The sequence below is a fragment of the Heloderma suspectum genome, chromosome 6 (genome assembly GCF_057233095.1).
Source record: "Heloderma suspectum isolate Gila_16-S chromosome 6, 16-S_ref, whole genome shotgun sequence".
NCBI lineage: Eukaryota > Metazoa > Chordata > Lepidosauria > Squamata > Helodermatidae > Heloderma > Heloderma suspectum.
In genome coordinates, this window is record NC_139463.1 from 25,731,538 (window position 1) to 25,756,078 (window position 24,541).

General features: G+C 47.3%; 1 protein-coding gene across 1 annotated transcript in view; it reads left to right on the plus strand.

Annotated features, from left to right (window-relative positions):
- Positions 1–5,517: 5,517 nt before the first annotated feature.
- The window catches only part of LOC146340564 (matrix metalloproteinase-17-like), a 29,853-nt gene continuing 10,829 nt past the window's right edge, over positions 5,518–24,541 (plus strand). The window contains exons 1-7 of the mRNA XM_084803841.1: positions 5,518–5,639; positions 9,802–10,241; positions 11,229–11,361; positions 15,806–15,974; positions 21,122–21,405; positions 22,274–22,450; positions 24,054–24,144. Of these exons, the coding sequence (XP_084659967.1) occupies positions 10,050–10,241; positions 11,229–11,361; positions 15,806–15,974; positions 21,122–21,405; positions 22,274–22,450; positions 24,054–24,144 (1,046 nt within the window). The 5' untranslated portion in view covers positions 5,518–5,639; positions 9,802–10,049. The remainder of the gene's footprint in view (positions 5,640–9,801; positions 10,242–11,228; positions 11,362–15,805; positions 15,975–21,121; positions 21,406–22,273; positions 22,451–24,053; positions 24,145–24,541) is intronic.

Genomic DNA, 24,541 nt, shown 5'->3' on the forward strand with positions numbered 1-24,541 from the left:
AGCCCTGCTGGATCAAACTAAGAGTCCATCTAGTCCAACTTCCTTTCCACACAGTGCTCAGCCAGCTGCCCACAGGAAGCCCACAAGCAGGACATGAGTGCAACAGCACCTTCCCACCCATGTTCCCCAGCAACTGGTGTACACAGGCAGACTGCCTCGGATACTAGACGTAGCCTACAGCTATCAGGTCTAGTAGCCACTGATACCCCTTCATGGATCACTGCCTTGTTGTGGCGAAGGGGCTTGCGTAACTCAGTGGAGTCTTAAGCTATGCCGTGCAGGGGCACCCAAGACAGACAGGTCATGGCGGAGAATTCTGACAAAATGTGGTCCACTGGAGAAGGAAATGGCAACCCACTCCAGTATTCTTGCCAAGAAAACCCCATGGAATGTATCACAAGGCTAAAAGATGACGCCAGAAGATGAGCCCCTCAGGTCGGAAGGTGTCCAATATACTACTGGGGAAGAGCAGAGGGTATTTCCAAGTAGCGCCAGAAAGAGTGAAGTGGCTGGGCCAAAGCCGAAAGGACACTCAGCTGTGGATGTCTGGTAGTGAAAAGAAAATCCAATGCTGTAAAGAACAAAATTGTTTAGGAACCTGGAATGTCAGATCAATGAATCAAGGTAAGCTGGAGGTGGTCAAACATGAGATGGCAAGATTGAACATCGACATCTTGGGAATCAGTGAACTAAAATGGACAGGCATGGGCGAATTTAATTCAGGTGACCATCATATCTACTACTGTGGGCAAGAATCCCTTAGAAGAAATGGAGTAGCACTCGTAGTCAACAAAAGGGTGGGAAAAGCAGTACTGGGGTACAATCTCAAAAACGATAGAATGATCTCAGTACGAATCCAAGGCAAACCATTCAACATCACAGTAATTCAAGTCTATGCCCCAACCACTGATGCCGAAGAAGCTGAGGTTGATCAGTTCTATGAAGACCTACAACACCTTCTAGAACTAACACCAAAAAAAGATGTCCTCTTCATCATAGGGGATTGGAATGCTAAAGTAGGAAGTCAAGAAATCACCAGGATAACAGGCAAGCATGGCCTTGGTGTACAAAATGAAACAGGACAAAAGCTAATAGAGTTTTGCCAAGAGAACATGCTGAACATAGCAAACACTCTTTTCTAACAGCACAAGAGGCGACTCTACACATGGACGTCACCAGATGGTCAATATCGAAAACAGATTGATTATGTCCTTTGCAGCCAAAGATGGAGAAGCTCTATACAGTCAGTAAAAACAAGACCTGGAGCTGACTGTGGCTCAGATCATGAGCTTCTTCTTGCAAAATTTCGGCTGAAATTGAAGAACGTAGGGAAAACCACTAAACCATTCAGGTATGACCTAAATCATATCCCTTATGAATACGCAGTGGAGGTGAGGAATAGATTTAGGGGATTAGACCTGATAGACAGAGTGCCTGAGGAACTATGGATGGAGGTCCGTAACATTGTTCAGGAGGCAGCAACGAAATCCATCCCAAAGAAAAAGAAAGGCAAGAAAGCCAAGTGGCTGTCTGAGGAGGCTTTACAAGTAGCTGAGGAAAGAAGGGAAGCGAAAAGCAAGGGAGAAAGGGAAAGATATATCCAACTGAATGCAGAGTTCCAGAGAATAGCAAGGAGAGACAAGAAGGCCTTCTTAAATGAACAATGCAAAGAAATCGAGGAAAACAACAGAATGGGAAAGACTAGAGATCTCTTCAAGAAAATCGGAGATCTCAAGGGAACGTTTTGTGCAAAGACGGGCATGATAAAGGACAAAGAAGGCAGGGACATAACAGAAGCAGATAAGATTAAGAAGAGGTGGAAAGAATACACAGAAGAACTCTACAGGAATGATCTGAATGTCCCTGATAGCCATGATAGTGCGGACACTGAACTTGAGCCGGACATCCTAGAAAGTGAAGTCAAGTGGGCCTTAGGAAGCATTAGTAACAACAAAGCTAGCGGAGATGACAGTATTCCAGCTGAGCTATTTAAAATCCTAAAAGATGATGCTGTTAAAGTGCTGCATTCAATATGCCAACAAATTTGGAACACTCAACAGTGGCCGCAAGACTGGAAAAGGTCAGTTTATATTCCAATTCCAAAGAAGGGCAACGCCAAAGAGTGTTCAAACTACCGCACAGTTGCGTTCATTTCACATGCCAGCAAGGTGATGCTCAAAATCCTACAAGCTAGGCTTCAGCAGTATGTGAACCGAGAACTACCGGAAGTACAAGCTGGGTTTCGAAGAGGCAGAGGAACTAGAGATCAAATCGCCAACGTTCGCTGGATCATGGAGAAAGCAAGAGAATTCCAGAAAAATGTCTGCTTCATTGACTACGCTAAAGCCTTTGATTGTGTGGATCACAACAAACTATGGCAAATTCTTAAAGTGATGGGAATACCAGACCACCTTACCTGTCTCCTGAGAAACCTGTACGAGGGTCAAGAAGCAACAGTAAGAACCAGACATGGAACAGCCGATTGATTCAAAATTGGGAAAGGAGTAAGACAAGGCTGCATATTGTCACCCTGCTTATTTAACTTATATGCAGAGTACATCATGAGAAACGCCGGGTTGGATGAATCACAGGTCGGAATTAAAATTGCTGGGAGAATTATCAACAACCTCTGATATGCAGATGATACCACCCTAATGGCAGAAAGCGAAGAGGATCTCAAGAGCCTCTTGTTGAGGGTGAAATAAGAGAGTGCAAAAGCTGGTTTGTGGTGCTGGAGAAGACTCTTACGAGTCCCCTGGACTGCAAGGAGGTCCAATCAGTCAGTCCTAAAGGAAATCAACCCTGAGTGCTCATTGGAAGGACTGATACTGAAGCTGAAGCTCAAATATTTTGGCCACCTAATGCGAAGAGAAAACTCTCTGGAAAAGACCTGATGCTGGGAAAGACTGAAGGCAAAAGGAGAAGGGGACGGCAGAAGATGAGATGGCTAGATAGCATCACTGATGCAATGAATATGAACTTGAGCACGCTCCGGGAGAGAGCAGAGGACAGGAAGGCCTGGCGTGCTATGGTCCATGGGGTCACGAAGAGTTGGACACGACTGAACGACTGAACAAGCCACTGATAGCCTTCTCCTTATATGAATTTGTCCAATCCCCTTTTCAAGACATCCAAAGTGGTGGCCATCACTACGCCTTGTGGAAGTGAATTCCATAATTTGACTGCACTGTGCGAAGGACTTCCTTTTATCTGTCCTGAATCTTCTGCCAATCAGCTTCATGGGACAATCCTGGGTTCTAGTATACTGAGAGAGGGAGAAAAATGTCTCCCTATCCACTTTCTCCACACCTTGCATAATTTTGTGCATCACCTGACAGAATGTAGTGATGGCCACCAGTTTAGATGGCTTTAAAAGGGAGTTGGACAAATTCCTGGAGGAAATGGGTACTAGTCCTGATGGCTATGTGCTACCTCCAGTACCAGAGGCAGCAAGCTTACGTATACCAGTTGCTGGGAAACATGGGCGGGGGAGCGCAGTTGCACTCATGTCCTGCTTATGGGTTCCTGGTTGGCCACTGTGTGATCAGAATCCTGGACTAGATGGACCCTTGGTCTGATCCAGCGTGGCTCTTCTTATGATCTTATGTAATCCAATTGTACTGGTGGTTGGACTAATAAAATATGAGCTCATTGTGCAGCCCTAATTCCAAGCCCCATCCCACTCCTTTCCATTCATATGTGGATGTGACTATGTATGTATGTATGTATGTATATGTGTGTGTGTGTGTGTGTGTGTGTATGTGTGTGTGTGTGTGTGTGTATATATATATATAGCAATGTCCACCTTAATCTCCACATGATCTTGACTAGAAAGAAAAATTGTGGTTGGAAATGGCAGAAATTTCTCGCAAAGTAGAACTCCTACCAAGTCATCCTCCAGGTGAGTGTTGGATGGCATCCCCCATCATTCCCAGACAGCTTGGCCATTTTATTGTATCTTATGGTTGGTTTTAATTCTCCTTAGCTACCCCGAGGAGTGCCTAAGCACTAGAAAAGTTGGGGTGCAAAACAGAACAAAACCAAAAGAATTAGGAAGCTGCCTTATCCTGAGTCAGACCCTGGGTCCATCTAGCCCAGTATTGTCATCACTGACTGGCAGCAATGGCTCTCCAGGTTATCAGGCAGGATTTTTTTCAGCCTTACGTGGAGATGCCGGGGATGGGACATGCTAAACCAAACGACAGTACTTGCCCATAGGGAAAGTATGAACGTCCATAGGGAAATATAGGATTTTAACTTCCCATAGGGACACATAGGCTTCTACCTGCCCATAGAGAGATTCTGAATGCCCATAGGGAAACATAAGCTTCTACCAGCTCATAGAGAAATAGAAGTGGAAGCCCATGTTTCCCTGTGGGCTTTCAGGATCTCCCTCCGGGCGGGAAGAAGCCCATGTTTCCCTGTGGGCATTCAGGGTCTCCCTACAGGCGGGAAGAAGCCCATGTTTCCCTGTGGGCATTCAGGATCTCCCTCCGGGCGGGAAGAAACCCATGTTTCCCTGTGGGCATTCAGGGTCTCCCTACAGGCGGGAAGAAGCCCATGTTTCCCTGTGGGCATTCAGGATCTCCCTACGGGCGGGAAGAAGCCCATGTTTCCCTGTGGGCATTCAGGATCTCCCTATGGGCGGGAAGAAGCCCATGTTTCCCTGTGGGCATTCAGGATCTCCCTATGGGCGGGAAGAAGCCCATGTTTCCCTGTGGGCATTCAGGATCTCCCTATGGGCGGGAAGAAGCCCATGTTTCCCTGTGGGCATTCAGGGTCTCCCTACAGGCGGGAAGAAGCCCATGTTTCCCTGTGGGCATTCAGGGTCTCCCTACAGGCGGGAAGAAGCCCATGTTTCCCTGTGGGCATTCAGGATCTCCCTATGGGCGGGAAGAAGCCCATGTTTCCCTGTGGGCATTCAGGGTCTCCCTACGGGCGGGAAGAAGCCCATGTTTCCATAGGGGCATTCCTGGTTTCCCTATGGGCAAGCACTGTCATTTGTTTTAGTGTGTCCTGCCGCGGCCTTCAAAGCACGTGCTCTCTACTACTGAGCTACTGCAACAAAATGCCACAGTGCGTCGTGCTCCCGTTCAGGGTTCCAGCCAGCCGGTTCCCTCTTCTGGGTTACTCCATCCCTCGCTCCCACAGTCAACCAGCATTCAGTAGACACTGGGCATGCTCAGTCTTCATTAGGCTCTTTTGAGTTGCCCGTTACGCCTTAGGGCCCTTTCCGCCTCAAGTGTGCCCGTCTGTCTGCAAACTTGAGGTTTTCCCAGGCCTCATCAGGCACATGTCCATGATGATATGCGGGGCAGCCCCTCAGGCTCCAGCAGCATGGGGGTGGCCGGGGAGGAGGGCGGGGGAGGAGGGCGGGGGACCCACCCCAGAAGGCCTTCTTGGGCCCCAATCCCCTCCCCTCCCCTCCCCTCCCCTCCTCGGCTGTAGCTCCTCCTCCTGCAAGACTTGCTCTCTGAGTCCATTCCCGGCCGTGGGCTGGGTTGCCCGCCCCTCCCCGCGCTCTGTGGGAAGAGCAACCCCGGAGGATGCAGCGGGACGGATTCCTTCGTGGAGCTGCTCGGGCGGAGCGCATCTGGCGCACCAGGTCGGTCACCAATTGATTGACGGCGGCGGACAAGGTGCGTGTGTGGGCGGGCCGGGCCGGCTGCAGGTGGAAGTCAAAGTAAGGGAGAAAGTTGGATTTTAAAGCAAAAGCGGGTCTCGGGAGGGAGGTGCGTCCGGCCGGGATGTTGGCCCCTTTCTTGGGATGCAGTCACGGGCCGGGAGAGATCGGCATCTGGGGGGATGCGGCCATGGGTCGGAGTTCCCAACGGTCCTAGTGCGCTGTGGGGTGTGTTGGGTGAGGCCCCCCTCCGATTCCTCTGGGGACAGACTGGAAGGTGGGGTTCTTCTGGCTCCCCTGAACAACATCCCATGACTGTCAGGACTTGTGTGTGCCTGCGCTTTCAGAGAAAGCACTTTGCAGGAAAATAATGATTTGTTGATGATTAATAACGAATAAATTATAATAATTAATATATCATTACTAATAATTAATGAATGATAATAATGTATGCGTAGGTACAGATACAACGCAAGCTCGCACACACACGTGAAATATGTATTATTTGAAATTTTCCAGCAACATAGCTGTAAGCTGTTGAGGAAGCATATCTCCCCCCCCCCACAAGCATTGAGAATGGGGGGGGGGAATCGGGTGGGAGAGTCAGCAGCCAGAGGCAATAACAGTTAAGTGCAAAGCCAGGAGACGTTTGCAGCTGTTTATTAAGTCGTGCAAAGAAGATTAGAACAGCAGCAGCCATGCCAGATTCTCTGCAGAGCAAGCGGGGGGGGGGGGCTGGGTTTGGGTGGGGTGGGGTGGGGTGGATCTTTGCCCCACTCTCGAAATGGGTAGTTCAAGTAGCCCCTTTGCTGGGAGCATCATTGGATTACCTCTGCTGGTGGACCACCATTAATGGAAAAAAAGCAGAATTGGAGCAAAGTTCTACTTGGGGACTAGTCAGGAGGAGATGAGAGTTTGGGGGGGGCACGTTTGAACATGTGAATAAGAGCTCCCCTTTTCTAATCCTAAAATGAGGATAACTCCGTTAAATTCCCAGCAATGTCCAATATGGGATTACAAATGGAAAGAGACAAATTGGAGGCTGGAGAGAAACGGAAGGAGGGGGAAAGAGGCCTGTTGAAATGAGGGGAGTGGGCTGGCGACTGTGACTGGCCTCATTCATTCTTGGGAAATTATCATCACGTACACCAGCCTTCCACAACCAGGTAGTCTCCAGATGTTTTGGACTACAACTCCCACGATCTATTAGCCACACTGGCTGAAGCTGACGGGGTATTAGTCCAAAACATCTGGAGGGCACCAGGTTGGGGAAGGCTGACGTACACAATGGCACGGGTGGTGTTTCTGGTGCGGGTGGAAGGCAGAACGCAGGGATGGGCAGATCAAACTGTTTCTGGTCCGTGTCAGTTTTTCATGTCATTCACACTTCCATTCTGTCCCCTTTCTTTGGCTTAAAAAGAAAACCAGCAAGGAAATTCATGTTTAAAAAAGCATTTATAAATGTATTTTCATTCAAAGACTGCATTTTCAAACAAAATTTTATATGAATTTTGGTACATTTTTTGAGCCAAGAACCACCTTGCAGAATTTGGAGAAGTGCGCCATCTGAAGGATAACTGTTCCAATCTGAGCATTAGTTCAGGGGGTGCGGATTAGGTCTGTTTGCCTCAAAATGTGGACTGAACAAAATAGTTCTGAGCAGAACACCCCACGCGAACAGACAGTGGCTCAAGGCAGGGTGTGTATGTACAACTTCTGAATGAGACATATCACTATTTTGGCCTTGCAAGCAGTCCGGGAGGTAGATCAGGAACATTCCTGTTTTGCAATGGGAAACTGAGGCAGACAGGCAGTGACAGGTGAGGAATAGGACCTGCACTTAGATCTCCTACCTCCATGGCCCAGACAGTCAAGCTGGAATTTTTGGTCTTTGTGAAAAGGGGTGATTGTTTTGAGACAATGAAAACCCAGAGTGAAACAACACCAGGCAGTGCTACTACTCACAGAGGAGGCACAGCCTAAGAATGGGGGAGGCTATTCCAGGGCTAGACAACGTGTAGCCCTCCAGATGTTGGCTGACTGCAACTCCCATCAACCCTAGCTAGCATAGCCGATGATGAAGGATTATGGAAACTGGAATCCAACAACGTCAGGAGGATCCCCCATGTTCCCCATCCTTGGGTTACACTAGCATTCCCCAACCTGGGGCCCTCAGGATATTTTAGACTTTGACTCCCATCCACCCCAGCTCCAATGGTTAGGAATTCTGGGACTTGTAGTCTAAAACATCTGGAGGGCACCAGGTTGGGGAAAGGCTGGGCTACCCAGTGCTCAGCCTCTGAAATTAAGGGGCATTGTGGCCCACCATGCTAAAAGTGGTGGGACACATCCACACCACGCCTTGTATTTCATGGCTCTGCACTAGGTGTTCTACGTCTGTTTGAAGGGCTGTAACAGTCCAAGTCTGGCTTCAAGATTAGGAACCATAACTAAGGAAAGCAGATGCCTTGAAGGTGCTCATCAAGAGTTAGCACCTCGACAACAGACTGAACAGGTGCACAGCGCACCTGGTCACACTCTTTCCCGCCATGGTGAGAAGAATTGTGTTTCTACTTAAATTGTAGTCATTCTTTCCAAATGTGCATCAATACATATACGCATTGATGCAATATGCACATTTTATACACGTTGGTGTGTCCTCTTTTGGGCGATGCTTTTTCTCTTTTGTGGCAGTGCACAAGTATATCCACCCTACTCGGAGCTCAGTCTGTCTCCACCCACTTTTCTCTTTGTCCATCTGTACTGGCGATGACAGTGGCGGGCAGGCAGAATAGAACATGTTGAGGGCAGGTGGGCGGGGATATGTCTTCACAGACTGTGAACTCAGTAGTCAATCTGTTCTCCGCAAACTGTAAAAACAGATGTGGAGGTTACTGGAAATTCTTTTTGGAAACTTCTTTATGAAGGCATTGTTCCTTTTGATAATAAAATTGGTTCTAACACAATTTAATCAGCATAAGTGGGTGTGGAAATCATAAAGGATTTTGCTATAGCTGAGTCCTGGTCTTTTATCATGTATTATTATTGTAGGCTGCCAGAAATCCTGATCTGGATAATATGCTAAGAGCTGGGCTGGCAACCGTGGGTAGATTTCCTTGCAATTCAGCAGCTTTTCCTTCTCCTAGTTTCCTTTCCTTGTAAATATGTTTTTTCTTCACCTTACCCAATAAGGTGAAGAAAACCCACCTTACCTGGTTACACTTAACCCACCTTACCCACCTTACCCAGTCGAAGCTAAACTAAGAACCCTGCTATGATATGCTCTCAAAACAGAAAAGCCCTTTCATTAGGATTGATTTGGTTTATTTACATAAATAAAGATTAGCCCATCCCACTCTTCCTCACAGGAGCGTAGGGCCATGTAAATAGTTCTTCCCATCTCCCACCCCATTTTATCCTCACAACAACCCTTCGAGGTAGGTTAAGCCTGGGGAATAGTGATTGCCTCAGGGTCATCCAATGAGCTTCATGGTTAAACATATGATTGTTGGGGGGGGGCAGAAAAATGGGGGAGGGCATCCCCCCAGGAGTTGTGGAAATTTTGGGAGGAAATAGTTTTTCTCTGCTTTTTTTTTCACCCCCCCCCCAGTCTTCACATCTCTGTTTGGTTGGAGTTTTGACCGGACATCTCCTTGGATCTAGTCCCACAAACTGCAGATACTTTTCAAAAGTCTTCAAGCCAATTTTCTGAAAAGCACATTACCACCACAAAATTTGCAATGTATTAAACCAATCTGGACATGATTTAAAAAAAAAAAAACTCACTGAGGTCTCTTCTGGATGTACCTGCAGAAAATCCAATGGATAGCTCTTTTATTGACCTATGGTGCCAGAAAACCATAAATGGTTGAAGTTCACACTGTAAACATGCCCCTTGAATACCAGAGTGGTGTAGTGGTTAGAGTGCCAGACCAGGAATGGGGAGACTATCAAGTCCACACTCAGCCATGAAGCCCACTGGGTTAACTCTGGGCCAGTCGCTCTTCCTCTGCCTAGCCTACCTTGTGGGATAGTACAGTCAAATGTCCTAACATGGGGTAGATGGGAAGTGACAGTATTAATTGCTAGAAAGAAGAGCATATTCTAACCTTGCATACTTGTGAAATGAACTCTGTAGGAGGACTCTGATATCTGTTTCTCCCATTTCCTCCACTCAGGCTCAGATGTGGGAGGTGATGCTTGCAGCTGGAGACATGCTAGAGTCTTTGTGCCCACGTCCCAAGCCAAGGAAGACAACAGCAGTATCCCTAGATCCCCAGCCTGGAACTGAAGCTGGCCACAAGGCTTTCCAAGTCAAATAGGCACAGTCGGCTGAGTTGTGAAAGCTACTTCGGGAGTCTTCATTTTAGAGCTGGAAGGACTGGTGAGCCAGGGCGTCCAACCAAAGCAATCGCATGCCAGCTGGATGGAGACCGGGAAAGTGTGCTTGCCTGAAATACGTCACATGAAGCAGCAGCACCAACTGGGGGGCTGGCAAGAGAAGAAGCAATTGCCTCTCTCTGCATACCCAGTTCTGCTCTCATTGCTGCTACTTCCAGCTTTGCCATCCCATGCCCATCCTGCGCCAACTCCTGCAGATGAGAATGGAGAGATCGTGGTAAGTCATTCCTGGAGCAAGGTGAAGTCAAAGGTACAAAACCCCTCATGATTACTGGGTAGTCACACATTTAAAGCACCCTTCCCCAACCTTGAGCCCTCCAAATGTGTTGGACTACAATTCATCATCCCCAGCCAGCATACAGTGATGGCAGTTCCAGTCTAGGGGCAGGCGACCTGGTGCCAGAGAAAGGGTGCATGGCCATCTGGGGAACCCTGGAGGGCTGGGTTGGGACCCCAGGGTGCCCCATCTGGATCTTAAAAGCTCCCTTACACTCCTTGCTAGGGTTGCAATTTGGATTGGGGTCGCTGCGCCTACCCTAGAGTAAAAAACAAAAAAAGGCATAGCTGTTAGGTACGAATTTAAAGTAATGTCTGTTTTGGCCCTGAGATTCCTGTCACAGGCCGTTTCTTCTGATGTTAATTCTTACAGTGTTGGCATCCGGGAGGAGAAGGCTATCAGTGGCTACTAGCCCTGATGGTTCCATGCTACCTCCAGTATCAGAGGCAGTATGCCTGTGTGCATCAGTTGTTGGGGGAACATGGGCAGGAGGGTGCTGTTGCACTCATGTCCTGCTTGTGGGTTTCCCACAGGCAGCTGGTTGGTTGCTGTGTGAACTGAATGCTGGACTAGATGGACTCGTGGTCTGACCCAGCATGGCTCTTCTTATGTTCTTATAGTGGTGGTGGTAAGCATGTAAAGTGTAATCTGCAAATAGCTGTTTTACATATATGTTTTGTTCTGCATACAAAATCATTCACCTGGTGCATCGGGAGTGAAACAGACCCTCATGCGGCCATTTGCGCATCATGTTTTCCATGCTTTTATATAACACAAGTATTGATTTTTCTTGATACTAGACAAAGTAACCAATGAAATTGCTTGGTAACATGAAGGAACAGAACCTCAAACCAGGGGACTGGAAATTCCTAGAAGGACAGGTGGAGCTTTATTGACCCGTGTTCTCTGCCCCTCACCTTTGCCTAGGAGTGGTTGACGCAGTATGGATACCTTCCTCCTGCTGATCCAGTAACAGGCCAGCTGCAGACCTGGGAGGCAGTGACTGGCGCCATCCATGTAATGCAGCGTTTTGCAGGGATTGCAGAGACCGGGATCCCAGGTATAGTACAATTCTGGGGAATTCTAGTTCCTGCTAGTCTTTTTGCGGTAGGAATGGCGGAGAATTCCGCCACGGATTTCAGTGAGGCCGAATCCACTGGCATTTGGCCCCCCCGAAACCCGTGGCGGAACGGCCTGCCGCCCCCCCCACGGGGCGGATGTTCCGGATGGTGGCGGCTCCAGTGGCGGCTGCGGTGGCAGTGCCTGGTCTTTTGACTGGCTGCCACGGCCGCCATTTGCAGTCTGGTCTTAGCCATGATAGGCTATGTAAGTCTTTACGTAGCCTATCATGTCTAGGTAACAACAACAACAACACGGCGTACGCAAATGGTGGCGGCTATGGCGGCTGCCATTTGCATTCCTTATTTTTCGCCGTTTTAGCCTACATAAATATTTATGTAGAGTATTACGGTGAAAAAAAGGGGGAACGCAAATAGCATAGTGGGCGCCATTTGCGTTCCTTATTTTTTGCCGTTTTACCCTACGTAAATATTTACATAGCCTATTACGGCGAAAAAAAAGGGGAACGCAAATAGCGTAGTGGGCGCTATTTGTGTTCCTTTTTTATTCGCCGTTTTAGCCTACGTAAATATTTACGTAGACTATTACGGCGAAAAAAAGGGGAACGCAAATAGCGTAGTGGGCGCCATTTGCGTACACTGTGTTGTTGTTTTTTACCCAGACGTGATAGGCTACGTAAAGACTTACGTAGCCTATCACGGCTCCCTGGCTGGATGCAAATGGCGGCCGCACCAGCTAGTCCGCGGCCTGAAATCCGGCTGCGGACGGCCTTGGAGCTGCCACGGAGCAGAGCCAGCCGTTGAGGATTCCGGAGGGGAGGACCGGATCGCCACCCCCGCCGTCAAGGATTCTGGGGGGAGGGGCGGAGCGCCTTCCCCCCCCCCACGAACAGAATCCACGAAAAGGTAAGTGACTTTCGTACATCCCTATCTTGCGGTACCTTTATACTTTGACATGCCGCGCCCCCTGCTGGAGTGTTAGAAGCATAAGAATGGGAAGCTACCTTGAAGGCCATGGAGAACAGCCTTTCCCAACCTCATGCCCTGATGTTTTGGACTACAACTCCCAGCATTCCTGACCATTGGCCATGCTGGCTGATGCTGATGGGAGTTGAAGTCCTAAAACATTTAATTTCATTTATTACCTTTCTATATCGCCCAATAACCGAAGTTCTCTGGGCAGTTTACAAAGATTAAAACCTTAAAATACATTATAACAATAATTTACGTACATACATATCAACAAACAGCACACAAAGAGACCCACATATATCTAAAACAATTTTAAACAATCAACAATAACAAAAACCCAGGATCTGATTACAATCTCATCATATGCTGACAAATGCCTGAGAGGAGATTAAGGTCTTAACCTGGCGCCGAAAAGATAAATTGAGAAGCCGCCACCAAGAGGGCCCTTTCCCTTGTTGCTACCTTCCGAAGTGTCTGGAGGGCACCAGGTTGGGGAAGGCTGATCCAGTTCAACCCCTTGCTCAGTGCAGGATGTACAGGCCATCAGTGCCTCCAGTGAAAGAGAGCCCACCATCTACCAGTTCTACTGTCAAACAGCTCTTAACTTTAGGAAGTTTCTCCTAACGTTTAGCTGAAATCTTCCCTGCTATTTCCACCTATTACGTCTAGTCCTGCCCTCTGGAGCAACAGAGAGCAAGTTTGCTGCATCTTCTGCATGATACCCCTTCAGATATTTTGAAGTCAGCTATCCTGTCTCCCCTTAATATTTTCTTCTCTAGGCTAAACATACCCAGCACTTTCAACTGTTCCTCACAGGACTTGGTTTCCTGACCCCTCACCCTCCTGGTGAATTATTGCTGTTTAGTATGACGTATCATTGGCAGAGGTCAGCATCCTCTTCAGGACTGTCGTTGTGCTAGAGATCATATTTGATTGACAAAAATGGTGATTCCTTATCTCATCCTCGGTCTAATTCTTACTCAGGTGTTAAGCTTCTGTTGGGGCTGGGCTGCACCACTTCAGACGGGGTGGGAGGTGGGGGCTTACATGGCGGAATTTTCTCTCCCATGCAAAAAGTGCCTTCCAGTAGAAAATCAGTGTGCCGGGGAGAAACCTATCTAGATCCCTTCTCCCTGATTTGCAGACCTGCAGTCTGGTGGTACAGTCCAGGCACACATTTACCATTTCAGTGAGAAAGAACTAGTGTCATTATCTTCAAGTGTCTGAATATTGAACAGTCCAGAAAATCTGTCCCTTGGAGCTAGATGAGACTGCTACTGGGGAAAGAGCCTTTTTGGTGGTGGCATCCTGGCTGTGGAAGGCTCTCTTCAGAGAGGCTTACCTGGTGCCTACTTTGTGGTCTTTTTGGATCCAAGTGAAGATTTTTCTTTATTTTCCTGGGCCTTTTGGACCCTTTCTTTTTCAAACTAAAATCTGTTTAATTTATTCCTTGGTGTTGCAGAGAAGCGTTTTTGTTAGACTGGTTTTGCTCCCTCCTTTATATTGTATTGTATTTTATTTGTATGGTTATTGTAAGCCACCTGGAGAACTTTGTTGTTGGGTGGCATGCATATATATATATATATATTTTAAAGAGAAGATAATAAATACCTCTGAAGCTGAAGTGGAATATCTCCAGTTGCATCCCAGACAAGGGTGCTCTTCAGAAATGCAGTGAGTCTTAATGCATTGAGTCTCAAATGAATACAAGTGCAAATGAGCCCAGGGTTTAGGTTTATAAAGGCAAGACTAAAGTAGGATGGAGCAGCTGGGGTTGGGGGATTCAGGGTATGTATTATCCACCCCTATCATCTTCTAAGGAAACTATACCTCTTTTTCCTCAATATAATCCACTGTTTGCAAGATTCTTGTGAGGCCAGACTAGGGTGGCCACTTACACATCACCAAAAAAGAGGAAACACATCACCCAAAAGAGGGGGTGTGAATTTGCATAACACGTACATGTACTAGTTTATATGTATCGATGCAAATTTAGAAATCACTATAATTTATACAGAAATGCAATACATTGGGTTGGATCCAGACTTAATTATACTTAGAGTAGACTGATTGAAATCAGTGGGTCATGACTAACTGAAGTCTCATTGATTTCAATTGGTTTATTATTTTATTTATTTATCTACTGCATTTATATCCCACCTTTTTTCCTCCTTAAGGAACCCAAGGCAGCATATTTAATCCTCCTCCTCTCTATTATATCCTCACAGCAACAACCCTGTGAGGTAGGTTGGACTGAGAGTCTGTGACTGGCCCAATGTCACCCAGTGAGCTTCCATGGCCCGAGGGGGGGCTAGAACCCAGATCTCCCGGCTCCCAGTCCAACACTCTAACCACTACACCACACTGGCTCTCTAAGTGTGACTAAGTCTGGATCCAACCCATTGTGACTAGGCCAGCTGATGCCCTCCAGGTGTTTTTGAAGTACAACTCCTATACTCCCCAGCTAGTATGGCCAGTGATAAATAGATCATGGGAGTTGGAGTCCAAACCACCACTGAGGTAACCTGTGTGGCTGCTGCTCAATCAGTTATCCAGGCGCTAAGTGCTCATAGGCAACTTCAGGGCCTCTGCTCTCCCTTCTCCATGTTTCTTTATATTTAAGCCAGACTTCTACAGGACAGCCCTTGAACTAGAGGACTATCCTATGTAAAGTAGGACCCATGGCCACCCTCGGCCAAGCTGAACAGATGGGTCTGAGAGTTTCCCCCAGGCAGCTGGTTGACCACTGTGTGAACAAAATGCTGGGTTAGATAGACCCTTGGTCTGATCCAGCAGGGCTCTTATGTTCTTATGACTTTCTGGGGTGATAAATCTATCCACAGATCATATCACTTCAGGTCTGAAGTGGATGCTTACATGACTGCGATGCTCCTTGATATCAAAATGAAACTTAGTAAAGCCTTCCATATAGAAAATAGTATGCCAGGGGTAAAAGATCCTAGCTAGGCCTCTCCCTAACCCTCTTTCAGTCCAAGGTTTGAATTCATTTTTGAAGATGCTGTTGAGGGGGTACATTCCAGTGGTGGCCGGGGCAAAAGGGATGGGGCCAAAACCACCCCAAATGCACTGTTTTTTAGCTTAAAGCTCTTACCACCAGCCTTAGGAGAGGTATTTCAACCTTTTAGAATGGGGAAAAAGCACAAAAGGCCAGAAATCACCAAACAAGCAGTAGTTGGGGAGGGGGGACCAGGAGAAAGGAAGTGGCTACCTGGGGAATGTGAAGGATTAGATTTGCCCATGGGCCTGAGGTTCAACACCTGTGTGGGATTTTTAAACATCTTTTTTTGAGCTGTGAGTGTTCAGCTGCAGTGCTACAAGTCCATACGCCACTTTCCTGCCTGAGTAAAAAAAGCAACAGCAACTAGGCCTTTGTATCATGGCAAGCTACACAACTGAGCCGGGCTTGATTTGTCTCCCCTTGCATTTGAACAGATGATGCCACGTTAGCTCTGATCCGAACGCCTCGCTGTTCACTGCCCGATATTGCCGCCACCTTCCCAGAAAGCCTCCCTTTGCGGAGAAGCGGGAGGAGGAAAAGGCGCCAGAGGCGGAGCAGGAGGAGTGCAGGCTCGGTTTGGACGAAGAGGAACATCTCCTGGAAGTAGGTGTCAACATGCCGGCAAGTTGGGAAGATACACGGTATCTGAATTCAGGAAAGAATTTTGCTTCTGCTTGGATTGACAGTGAGCCGGAGAGCGCTTGTCCTTCACCGTCTGGCTAGGCTCCGTGCATGATTAAGCCCAAGATGCTTTTGCCTTGCAAACACCTTTCGGCATGGCGCCTGCTCTGTGTTCGTGACATTTTCTAGATATATACAAACAAGCGGCACCTGCAACAAAATGTTGCAATATATCCTCACTGATCAGGGTTCCAGCCGGGCATGATGTTCTCTGGGATACTATAAGCTGTTAAAGGCTCAAGAAAGCCAATTCCCTCCCACCCAGCCACACACCCCTTGCAGTTTTTTTCTTTTCTAGCTGAAGACCGAAACATACATTACTTTAAAGACATAACTAGCAGCTACATCTTCTTCTCTTTTGTACTCTAGGGTGAGTGCAGGGGTCCCAGTTAGGACCCTAGCATAGGGGATAAGGGGGGGGGCTTTAATCCTTTTGCCCCCTGTTGCTGTCCGAATCTGGATCTGGGGGCACGGGACTGCAATTATTGCCAAACAGTGATCCAGTAAATGAATCACTATTTGGCAATATACATTGCAGGCGCCGGGAGGGGGGGGGGGATTTGGATTGGAGCCACAGTGAGGGGGGGTGCGCATGTGTGTTAAAGCCCCTTTATTCCCCCAAGCTAGGGTCCTGATCTGAATCAGGGCCCCTGCACTTACTCTAGAGTAAAAAAGAAAAAGGTATCTGTTTTGGGTCTGACACTCAACATTCTGTGACTTCTGGTTGACCATAGAGCATGCTCAGTTCTCACAGGGCTATTTTTGTGTTTGCTTTGGTTGTGTTTGCCCCCTTTTGTTCTTGTTTTTAAAACTGTTTTATTGCGCTTCTACATACTTTTGGGATTCACCCGAGTATGTGGATACCTCCCTCTTTCTTCTCAGTAGTTCCGTTTTGGTTCCAACCCTGTCGGCACAGGGGCACTGAGTTTGGTATTGGAAGGCATGACTATATGACACTGCCTTCTACTGAATTGGACCATTAGCCCATCTATTCCAGTGCAGCCTACTCTGACCAGCTTTTCAGAGTCTGCAGTTTGGAGTGCATAGGTTGATTTATGCTGGAAAGGGAAGGAAGAGCTAGAGCATGGTTGCGTCTGTTTCACAGCATGGGCCTGAGCCAGATGTCCTTGTGTTTACATTAGGAGGAACATAGGAAATCAATAGAAGTTCCTGTTGTGCAGAGCTCCACAGAAGTTTGTTTGTTTGTTTGTTTATTTATTTATTTATTACATTTATATCCCACCTTTTTTCCTCTTGCAAAGAGCCCAAGGTGGCTTACATGGTCCTCCTGGACTCCATCCTCACAACAGCCCTGTGAGGTATGTTAGGCTGAGAAACTGTGACTGGTCCAAAGTCACCCAGTGAGCTTCATGGCTGAGTGGGGACTAGAACCTGGTTCTCCCAAGTCCAACACTGTAACCACTACACCACATTGGCTCTCAAGTTAAGCCCTCTTCATGCAAGGCGACTTTCCACTAATGCCAGAGACAAAAGCAATTTAAATGTGCCAGCGAATACTCCCAGCCAAAGGTATTACCAGCAACGTTTATACCACAAGGAGTAAAAACTCATGTCAGGGGAAGTCCCTCAGGGATGATAGCTTATAAGTAGAAGCTGCAACAGAATGTTGCAGTCTTTCTTAACTCCCTGCCAGGAGTGCCCCCTATATTGGCCCCATGTTTGGCTACTTCTGGATCCTTATGTAGCCAAAATTGCATCATCCACACACTAAAGCAGGGGTACAAAACCTCAGCCCCTGGGGCCAAATCTGGCCCTCCAGCATTTCACAGATGGTCATGCCCTTTTCTCCTGGCCCTGTCACTTTCTCCCAACCATCGATTGGTGGTTCCCTGGCTTTTGTGCAGTTCCCCATTCAAAAAGGTTGAAGTGCCTCTCCTAAAGCTTAGTTTCTGGCAGTAAGAGCTTTAAGTTAAAATAGGTTGGTATTTTGGCCGTTTTGGTCTATTCCTTTGCCCCCAACCCTCTGGAATGTCGCCCCTGAGAGATTTTCCAAAATGGAATTTGGCCCTTGGGCTGAAAGGAGTTCAACATGCCTGCACTAGAGGGAAGTATTAGCAGGCTCTGGGAAACCCCAAAGTCTGCAGAAATATAAAAAATATTTAAAGGGGGGAAACCCTAAGGGAAGGGACCCCCAAACAGCCCATTTATTTACCATAGAAAGTTGACTGACTGGGCTGGGTGGGGATGGAATGGAGTATCTTGGAAAGGGGCATGGCTGGCACCCTGAACAAGAGCACTCAACACTGCAACATTTTATTCCATGTCCCACCTGTATACAGCTATTTATTATAAGAACCGGGAAGCTGGAGATTATCCTTTGTGCAAGACACCAAAAAGAGCTGTTGAGCCTCTGTTGGTGTCGCATGCAAAATGTTCATAATGCAGGAGAGGGGGTGGAAGAGAAACCAAATGTCTATTCTAGCTTGCGTAGCTTTTATTTTAAAAAATCATATTATAGACCTATCTAAGCACAAAGTTATTTAAGCTTCATCTATGCAAATATCCTTAGGCTGCAGCCCTAACCATGCTTACCAGAGTTTAAGTCCTATTTAACTCAGGGGGATATATATAATCATGCACAGGATTGCACTGCAAATATATTAACCTTTCCCATAACTCAGTGGTAGAGCACCTGCTTTGCATGTAGAAAGTCCCAGATTCAGTCCTCAGTATCTCCAGGTAAGGGCAAGGAAGGAATTGTGCCTGAAACCCTGGAGAACTGCTGCCAGTCAGTGTTGACAATACTGGGCTAGATGGACCGATGGTCTGGCTCGGTTAAAGGCAGCTTCCTATGTCCCTTACTCCTGAGTAAGTAAGAGCAGATGAGGTTGCCAACTGGCCAGAAAACAACCAGCCAGCCTTGCCTACTCAGGGCCAGCCCAAGACATTTGCTGCCCGAGGCCAAGGAGAAGATGGCGCCCCCTTCCATTCCATGTGCATAAACCAGCTAGACTGGCTATTGAATCTTGCTCCAACGCTAGCAACACGATGGGCTCCTCCACCTTATCTGAGGGCAGCAGGCAGGCTTAAGGGGTGCAGTCCTTAAACTAGCCACACTGCTCGGTCTTCCAAGAGAGTGAACCGACTGTCTCTGCTGCCTGAGGTGGTTTCCTCACTCCGCCTAATGGAAGGGCTGGCCATACCTACTCCTTGCTCCATAGGGGCTGTAGCTCAGTGTAGAGAACCTGTTTTGTGTGCAGAAGGTTCCAAGTGCAATCTCGGCCATCTCCAGGAAGGGATAGGAAGGAATCCTGCATGAAACCCTGGAGAGCTGCTGCCAGTCAGTGTCAACAATCCCAAGCTAGATGGACCAATGGCCTGACACAGTATAAGGGTGCTTCCTGTGTTGCTATCTCCTCAAAGTAACAGCAGGGGGAACTAGCAGACAAAAAATGCTGTGGAACTTCTGAGACGAATTGGCTTGCGATTTCGTGAATAACAGCCAACTTTGTCAGATGCAGGGACTGGATTGAAGAGGGGTGTGTATATGTAAACCGAGGCACATCAGCACACAAGCCAAGTTAACAAGCAGAGCTAAATATTTTCAGAATGCATAAAACAAATTAAGCAACCAGATTGTTCAAACCCTCCGAAATGCAGTCAATGAATTTGGGTAATGAATTTCAATTGGCACTGGAGTACTGAACTGGAATACCAGAACGGAACATTCACTGGTGCATTAAACGTGTCCCTCAGCAGTTGCTGGAGTGTGAAACATTAACGACGTGCATAACCAAATGGCAGGCAGCTGCTTTAGGCAGTTACACAATCAGCCACAGTCCTCTAGGCAACGTGGAGGGAGAAGAAATGTTCAGACCCTAGGAAATGCAGCCAAATTTGTCAATCAGTTCCAAGCCCAAAGTGTCTCCCTGACTTACAATATGCTTGGATGTAACAAATGGCCACCTCTTTGTGCCAGAAGTGTCACATCATAAGCTTTTCAGTAGCTACAGTTCAGTTATTTCAGTCCACCCTGGCCATAGTTAAATTCTGGGTGTGTAGTTTGCCACTGTGGGAACCATTGGCCAAAACAGACATTAATTTAAATCTGTATCTAGCAGCTATATCCCCCCCCCATTTTTACTCTAAAGTAGGTGCAGGGCCTCCAATCTGGATTTTAAAAGCCCCCCTAGCTCCCACACTAGGGTTCCAATCCAGATTGGGTCCACTAAGCCTACTCTAGAGCAGTGCTGCAGCACTTCATGCCTGGGGGCCAAATCCAGTCCTCCATGCCTCCTTAGAAGACCACGCCCCCTTCTCTTGGCCCCACCCCCTTTCCCTGATCACTGATTGTTTGGTGGTTTCCCAACTATTGTGCAGTTTGTTTTTTTCTTACTCTAAAAGGTTGAAATGCCTCTGTTAATGTTTAGTTACTGGCCATAAGAGCTTTAAGCTAAAATACGCTGGTATTTTTGGCCCACCCACTTTTGCCTTCGGCCCTGTCTCCCATTGGAATGTGGGCCTAAGAGCTTCTCTGAAATGGAATTCAGCTCTTGGGCTTAAAGAGATTCTGCACCCCTGCTCTAGAGTAAAACTGGAGAGGTGGGGGTAGTGTCACTACTAGATACGGATTTAAAGTAATGTCTATTTTGCTCCCAAGATGCTGGATTTCGTTAAATATTTCTTCTGGGATCTGGTCCAGGCAGAATAGAGTAAGGCAGGGGTGGGCAGAAGATAAATCTGGATCAACTGCTAGATCTCTGGATAATCTACAGAGGATCACCAAGGATTTCTGACTCCCAATTGTTTAACAAGCACAGCAACAAATTATTTCATCCAGCCCTAAATTATACTGCTGAAATGAAGAGAGCTTGGGGTAACAAAGTGTGGATTTGTGTATGGAAGGGCTGTGAGCACCATTTAGTCCTGATACTCAAAACAAAGTCCTGGGCTCAGAATTCTTTAAGTGTGTGTATGTGTGTTTTCACCGGGCTCCAGTTGGTGGATCTTGAGGTTCTAGTAGAAAGGTAAGTAGATTCTGTAAGTCTGAGGTCTGCCCATTCCTGGGGTAACCTGTTGCTTCTGTCTGTACATTATCTCTCCCACAGGGTGAAGACCTACCCACGGGAAGCCCGTCTTAGCCGAGAGACCATGCGTGTGTTGATGCATTATGCCCTAAAGGTTTGGAGTGAAGCCACACCCTTGAACTTCCATGAGGTGGGGAGCCACAGTGCTGACATCTCTGTAGAGTTCCTCCGGCTGGACCATCGTGATGGCTACCCTTTTGATGGGCCAGGAGGAATGGTGGCCCATGCTTTCTTTCCTGGAGACCCCCAGAGGGCTGGCAATGTCCACTTTGATGGCGATGAGGAATGGACCTTCCGTTCACCAGGTGACTTGATGTTCATGGTGGGAGATGGGATTGTTAAAGACTGTATTAAGCTAAGGAGGAGGAACTGATGAACCTTTGACAGCAGCACTAGGGCACCACAACTGGAGGAGGGATTTGGCCTCCCAATTTCCTTTCTGGAACATTTGTCAGGTGCAGCTTCTTTTCTTCCTCAGGGTCTAACGCAGGGATGGGCAACATGCGGCCCCAGGGTCATATGCAGCCCTCCCAGTGTGGCCCTCTCTGCCCCTCAAAGGTCCACCCCACTGACATTTGGTGGCTTAGCAGCAGCAAAAAGAAGCTTACGAAAGATACATTTAACTTGAAAACGAACTAAATTTGTCTTTATTAAGTCTCTGTAGCTTCCGTAGCATTTTGCCGCTGAAATTTGGCAGCAAACTGCTGTTTTATTATTATTATTTAATTGCTGCTGCACCACTGCCAAATATCGGTGATGAGGCAGTGGCAGGAGTGTGTCCTGTGAGTCAGGTGGCTGTGTGTGCGGGGGATTGACCCCCGGACCACCCAAAGTTGCTCATCCCTGGACCAACCGATAGCAACATTTGGAGAACTGGCAGGGAAGAATCCTTTTAGGGCTTGGTTTGTTTGTTTGGGCCACTGGGAGTCATTTCTCTGTAGACTCTTTTCTGCACTTCTTTTACTTTGGTTATTGTGCACAGCTGTCTGGATTACATAGATGGGTCAATGATGGGTGGGTGCATTGCCTTGTGGACTAGCTGGGATTTTAGCCCTTCTGGTTCTGTGGTTAATCTTCCCTGGCAGCATTCTCTTTGAGATCACTTCTCTCATCTTTTCATTGCCTTATATCTCATGTTTGTATCCTTGACAAGTCGCTCTCATCTTTTCACAGACGACTTTGGAACCGACCTTTTTGCTGTGGCTGTGCATGAGTTTGGCCACAGCCTTGGCCTAGCGCATTCTCCTTCCAAGCATTCCATCATGCGCCCCTATTACCAGGGACCAGTGGGAGACCCACTACAGTACCAGCTGCATACAGATGATTGCACTGAGATCCAGAAGCTTTATGGTATGTGCGGCCGTGGGGGAACTCAGCATCACTGTCCAGTGTTAGAGACGACCTCATCCACATCTTTCTACTCTAGATAATGAATTGTGATATGTCAAATAAGCCTCGTAAAGAGGATTATGGAGAGCCAGTGTGGTGCAGAGGTTAGAATGCTGGACTGGGACTCAGGAGATCCAGGTTCTAGGCCCCACTTGGCCATGAAGCTCACTGGGTGACTTTGGGCCAGTGACTGACTCTCAGCCTAACGTGCCTCACAGGGTTGTTGTGAGGATAAAATGGAGAGGAGAAGGACTATCTAAGCCGCCTTGGGTTCCTTGTAAGAGGAAAAAAGATGGGATATAAATGTGCTAATGATACTGATAATGGCCAAAGAGCCGTTAATTATGCAGGTACATACTCTGTCATGAATGCTTGATTCCATCTGGGCAATTCCTAACAGATCTGAATTAGGTTAATAGATTTGCAGTTTTTTCCTGAGATTCATAGAAAAAGGCCTGATGGGATAGCCTGATCTATCCTGTGATGATCAGACACTCCTAAAAGCCCTTTCTGTGAATCAGTGAGACACACACACAGGCAGGAGAACCTAGTCCTAAATCTGAATGGGGCAGAAACTTTTGGGAAATGAGATTCTTGGTCTTTAGCAAGGATGTCTTAGGGAAAGTGGAGAATGTGTGTCATGGTTGTTTTGTGGTCTGCCTCTGGTATTTTGGCAGATATGTCATCTAGCCTGACAAAGAGTTCCAGAGAATCTGAAAAGCTTACACAGTCTTTTGTGGCATTTTGATTGGTGCTAATCCAGATATTGCCTAGCTGTGGATTTTGGATTTTTTACTTACGGATCATCATGGCTGTCTTTGTTTTTTTATTTTCCTACAGTGGCAAGATAACCTTTAATGGCTGCACTCCACGTTGCCAGCACAGGAGCTACCTCTAGTGTTTACAAGTCTCTTCCAAGAGTCCTGCTTCTGTGACTTATGGCAGTTTCACTGGCTGCCTTCGCACGTAACGACAAGCCAGGATTCCTGGCTTTTCATAGCTTCCTGTGAATAAAAAGCATGCTGATACACACAGCCCATTCACTCCTGCTTCACTCCTCCCTTCACCCCCTGTATCCATTGCTGGCTTACGATCCTGGCTTCTTGGAAAGAAACAAACCAGGATCCCAGGTTTGGCAGTCACAATAAGTGAAACCCTTTCTAATTAGTTTTACCTGCCTGCCCAATGGGAGGAGCAAACTAAGTGGGTGCACCACACACTGATTATTCACAGGAAGCCAGGATAAACCAGGAATCCTGGCTTATCGTTACATGTGGACATTGCCACTGTGTTTGAATCTGGAGCAGTTTCAGCACAGATTTTAGTCATGTCTCAGCCTATCACCACAGGCTGTACTAGGCCAAGCAGCCATGAAGGATTCTGGTAGGCCTCACTGTCGTTTGCAGTGGACCTATTTCAAATAAACTCCCTGTTTGTTCTTGTTATTTCACTATATTTTCCTGGGTCCATGAAGTATACTACACAAATCACATTTTTTCTGTGCATTCATTAATTCTCTCTCTCTCTCTCCCTCCCTCCCTCCCTCCCTATCTGTCTATATCAGGAAGCAGAGTTCTTCATTCCACAGAGAAACCAGAGGTAACCTCACTGCTCCCAGATCTGCTCTCCCTGCCGCGTGATTTCCCTGCCCTCAGGTTAGAAAGCACCCTTTGCACAATGCACTTTGGGAGGGGTAAATAGAAGGCTCTTTATGACTTATGGATACACTGAACCACGCACACACCTGCCCTCTTTTGACTCTGGAAGTGTTGTTCCGAGCAGTTATACATCTCCCATATCAGGTGTAAGACTGCAGATGACTGTTGAAAGATACAGTCTCCAAGTTGTTTCACAATCCTATGACTTGACACAATGCTGCCACATGAATAATCCTTGTTCACTATTGCATCATGCCAGGGCCATACCAGCAACTTCCTGCACTCTTCTAAGTAAACCTGAAGGATGGGAAACTGACAAAATGGGCACTTTGAAAAACACTGGTTTTGCACAAGGAGCTTTTCTACATGAGGCGTTTATCATGTGCTCATCATT